The 4,763-nt window shown below is 51.4% G+C and overlaps 1 protein-coding gene across 1 annotated transcript; it reads right to left on the bottom strand.

Moving 5' to 3' along the window:
* Nucleotides 1-1,304: 1,304 nt before the first annotated feature.
* On the bottom strand, nt 1,305-3,087 carry LOC123136899 (uncharacterized). The gene is made up of 3 exons (XM_044556402.1): nt 2,858-3,087; nt 2,257-2,757; nt 1,305-2,151 (listed from the first exon to the last, which is right to left on the bottom strand). The coding sequence occupies exons 1-3, from the start codon at nt 3,078-3,080 to the stop codon at nt 1,607-1,609; spliced, it is 1,269 nt and encodes a 422-aa protein (XP_044412337.1). The 5' UTR covers nt 3,081-3,087; the 3' UTR covers nt 1,305-1,606.
* Nucleotides 3,088-4,763: the final 1,676 nt, after the last annotated feature.

Genomic DNA, 4,763 nt, shown 5'->3' with positions numbered 1-4,763 from the left:
ATTATCTTTGAATAGGCATTAGTTCAATAACATATATGTTGTTATTAATTATCAAAATCACCCAGGGATTAGTTACACTTTCACTAACGAAGTGCAAGACGTGAGATGGAAGGAACTCTTGATACATGTGAGATATAGGCCTGGATGTCAAATAAGAATTCCAGTGGTGTGCAATTTGCTTGTTCAATGTAAAAAAAGATAGGGCATGTACATTGGTTGTCTTAAGCCCCCCTACAGCTAGAAAACTGCTTATCGGTTGGGTTGCATTAATGACGGATAGAGTGTGGCACTCACCACTGATAATCTTGTCATTTATCAGCGGCAGACATGAAGTCAAGCCCGCCGGTGGTATTTACATACTAGTAGCAAGCTCCATGTTACACCCATTATTGCATGAGAATAGTGAGAGTATGGTAAGAATGGGGAAGTCGTAGAGTACAAGTTACTTGACACTAGTACTTGGGCAATCCAGCGTGCCAAAATGGTGACTTCAGATTGGACGATGCGACCTTACCATAAATTGATGAGGTGTCTCTCATCCACCGTGCACACCTAACGTGCACCCACAAATCATCTCTTCTCCCTTATCTTTCTCTCCCTTCTTTTCTTTCTCCCAATGACACGCATACACTATTGTCGCGAACGAGCTCTTCCCCCTCTCATCTGGTCAATCTGCTTGAGCTCAAAACGATTTATGCATACCCTACTACTATACTCCTGCGGACGCCTGCTCGAGCTAGAGGGAGACCGATGGCAGAGTCCGACGACACCTCCTCCAGTGGAGGTTCTCCCCATCCTCGAGCTCGAGGGCGGCTATATATGCCGCTATCGCTCGCCCACTGTCCCTGCAGATGGGCTGCATGGGGGAAGCGCGGGGATGTTGCGCCTGTGGTGGCCAATGTCGTCCATCTCCATCAGATCGAGAACGGCAATGACGTCGTCGCCGCCACCCTCTCCTTCCTACCTTCTTTTCGAATTGTCGAAAACTATCACGAGTTGGTTGCCGCATCCCTCGCCTTTTCTCCATCGAGGAGGAAACTAGAGGAACCGCCGGTAGTGAGCAATACCGCCTTTATTAAGAAAAGTGCATAAAAATATACTAGTGGCGTGAAATGTTTTGGCCTCGTCACTATTGTATTTTAGTTACTAGTGGTGAGCAGGAACCGATGCCCACCACTGGTAACAAATTATCAATGGCGGACACGGAGGAGAGGGCGCCTTGCCCACCACTAGTAGGCATTTTGCACCCGCAGCTGGTAGCCAGTTTTGCAGTAGTGCACGCAATATAGGTAAAACAATAAAAATAAATTTACAATGGTTATCTTTTAGTGTTATCTCTCATAACTAGAGTAGATATCCTCAAATATGTGGTGAGACATATCGTTGCTAAGAGAAGGTGATCTCTCAGTCAAGAGAAGGCAGAGGTACAGTTAACGTCTTCCAACAGCTTGTGACATACTGAGGGTGGCACCTCTCTCAGACCGACGAATCCCTTAGTGCACAGCACATTCAAGCTCAATAGGCAGTTTGAGCGCTTAAGCACCGAGCCGTTGTCTAATTAACAAGGATGCAACAACAACGCACTACGGCCAGCCAGCTTAGCGTTCTAGGCGCGCTTTGGCGGCCGCGCGCGCACGCTGACGACGGCGACGTCGTCGATCACCGGCCCGCAGAGCGAGCTCATGTCGTCGGTCCTGGTGTTGTAGAATGAGCTGAAGAAGACGACGCGCGTGCGAGACGACGTGGCGCGAAACGGGAGCACGGCGCGCTTGGCGGCGCCGCCCTGCCCCGCCGACTCGTACGGCACCTTGGTCGACTCCCTGCCGGCGTAGGCCTCCACCATGAGCGACCCTCGGCATGTGTTGCTGGCGTCGCCCACGCTGAAGGACAGCGCGTACTGCTTCCCCGGCACGGTGCGGATCACCTGCGCGATCGCGCTCTCCCTCCCCGCCAGCAGCTCCACGGCCCGGCGCCCCCGAGGCACCGCGAAGTGGTCGCTGTCGATGTACTTGACGGCCTTGAGTGACTCCACCATCCAGCCCGGCAACGGCGAGTGCTCGTCCACCATGCGCGACGGGATCAGCACCCCCCACTTGGTCCCGGGGATGATGTATGGCCCCTCCTCGAAATCACCATTCTTCACCAGGTTCTCTACAGACCAGATTCATACACATACACGAGACACGACACGACCGATGTTACACGGCGTAGGGAAGGAACTAAACCATGACATGGACAGAGTGCACGAGCGCTCACTGTTGGTGCGGCGAGGCGGGGTGAGGGTCTTGATGGCGACGGAGTCGATGAGGGGTCCGCAGGCGGGGTCCTCGGTGACGCCGGGGTTGTGGACGACGACCTCGACCTCGTCGGCGTTGGCGTCCCAGGCCCAGGAGTAGGAGTCCCAGCCGTTGCTGCTGTACATGGTCTGCATGACCAGCACGCCGGACTGGCCGGACGCGGACACGTTGAGCCGCTCCGCCTGCGCGCACGTCCTCGCGGCGCTGAAGGTGAGGCTGTAGCGCGCGCCGGGGACGGCCCCGCGGAGACGCTGCGCGATGGACGCCTCGTTGCCCAGGCGCACGGCGTAGGCGCCCTCGGGGACGACCAGCACCATGTCCCCCTGCTTCCGCCCCGACGGGATGTACTCCACGAACCCCGACGTTCGCCACGACGGGATCGACGACGCGCCCATCACCTGCGTCCCGCGCAGCTGCGACGGCTGCGGCCCGCGCTCGAAGTTGCCGTTGGACAGCAGCCCTGCGACCACACAACATCGAGCTCATCAGCTCAGGGCTCAGGTCAATAAACATCCATCAACACAAGAGGTAGCGGTAGAAACAATAAATCAGGACGTTACCATCGGTGATTCCTATCGCCAATCTGCAGGTTGCACAGAGCAGCAGGAGCACTAGCCCGGACATGGCTGACCTTGCCATCTTTGGCTCCAATGCGCAAGAAACGCGGAGGGGATTGATCTTAGACGAAGAGCACCGGACCCCGTCCCCGAGTCGTGCTAGTTCTGAGCTTCTGATGACCCAGTGTGGCCTAGCTCTAGCCCTTTTAAACGCAGAGACACACATTGGAATGGGTTGCGCCTCCCCAAACTGCCCCCCCCCCCCGGATGTGCGCATGGTTAAACAGCTAGTAGCTAGGGTGTTTAGGTCCTGTAACGGACGTGCGGTCTTCATGGTACACTGCGGGGTCAACAACATGAGTCCATGTTCCTCTTTCTCCAAAAAAAAAAGGAAAAAAAAGTCCATGTTCTTCCGCTAGTGTAGCAATTTGTGTAATAGCACCTTTTTGGTTTTACATATATACCTTCAAATGCAAGAACTAATCATCAATGCAGTGCAAGGATGAATAATGCAAGAAGGTTACCTATGTCAAATAAGAGAAGTCGTTTTATAGAGAGAAGTAAGTAGTAGTACAGTATATTTTTGTCCCTCAACTTTGCAAGTGATCGATCGTCTCGTGACTTACTTTTTTTAGCGCTATTCTAACCCCTCATGTGTCAAAGTCAGACACATTCCGTCAAAACAAGAAACGAGGCGGAAACCACGCCATGGCAAGTGAGGACATAGCGAAAACCAGTGACACCAGCGGTTTTCACCTCATTTTTAATTTTGGAGAAATACGTCTGGTCCTAAAACACGAGGGTTAAAATGGCTTCTAAGAAAAAGATGAGGTAAGACTTCTTGTAACTTGAGGAACCAATAATACACTTGTATGTAAAAAGTAGTCATCTGTCTGGTTTTAAGCTCTCTTTCAAGAAAGCTGTCATCACAGAAGCTGTTATGTTTTAGGCAGATCTGAGTTGAACATGAATGTCATTGCCAAATCGAGTAGTCATCGGTCCATGCCTCGCGAGATCCAACAGGATACATACATGTGCCAGGATGCTACTGCCCCGGGAGTTGGCCTAAAAGTTACCTGATCTGCATACCCATTTGGCTCGTGTTTGGACAGCTCGTCCCCATTTATGGCCATGGCCTACCACCTTCAACTGTCGGGCTGATATGCAAAGATCTGCTAGCGTTTGGACACGGTTATTACACTAAGGGCAACTCCACCGCGCGACCCCAAACGGACGTCCGTTTTGTCCGGTTTCTGTCCGTTTGGATAGGAATTTGGGGTCGTGTCCGGGCCTGTCCTGTGATGCGGTGGCCGTGCGCCCAGCGCGCGGCCGCATCCATTTGCCTCATCCTGTCCGTTAGGGTCAAAAATGCCCAAATTTGCATCAAAACTAGTTGCCAACCTAAATATTTGTCTGAAAATTAAAATAGTTTTACAACCTAATTGAAATTGTCTTTAATAAAATAGTTTTACAACCAAATTGAAATTATCTTCACTGAACATAAATTGGACCAATACATCTATTGGTTGCCAATGTGATCCCAGACGTGCTCAACCAAGTCATTTTGAAGATTCAAATGAGTGTGCCAATCACACATCTCACGGTGGAATTGGACAAACTGTTCAAATGTGGTCGGGTCTTGGTGCAGGGGCTCAATATTTTCACCTTGATAATCAAATCCTTGGTCGAAGATACTCTCATCACGCTCGTCCTCGACGATCATGTTGTGCATGATCACACAAGCAGTCATCACCTCTCAAAGCTTCCTTTCATCCCATGACAGTGCAGGGTTTCGAACGATACCCCGCCGGGATTGAAGCACACCAAAAGCACGTTACACATCCTTTCTAACACTCTCTTGCATTTGGGCAAATCTCTTTCTCTTCTCACCTTGGGGTTTCGAGATTGT

Source organism: Triticum aestivum, chromosome 6B (genome assembly GCF_018294505.1).
Source record: "Triticum aestivum cultivar Chinese Spring chromosome 6B, IWGSC CS RefSeq v2.1, whole genome shotgun sequence".
NCBI classification, from domain to species: Eukaryota; Viridiplantae; Streptophyta; class Magnoliopsida; order Poales; family Poaceae; genus Triticum; species Triticum aestivum.
Note: the sequence above shows the minus strand (reverse complement) of the source record. Positions and strands in the feature narration are given on the sequence as shown.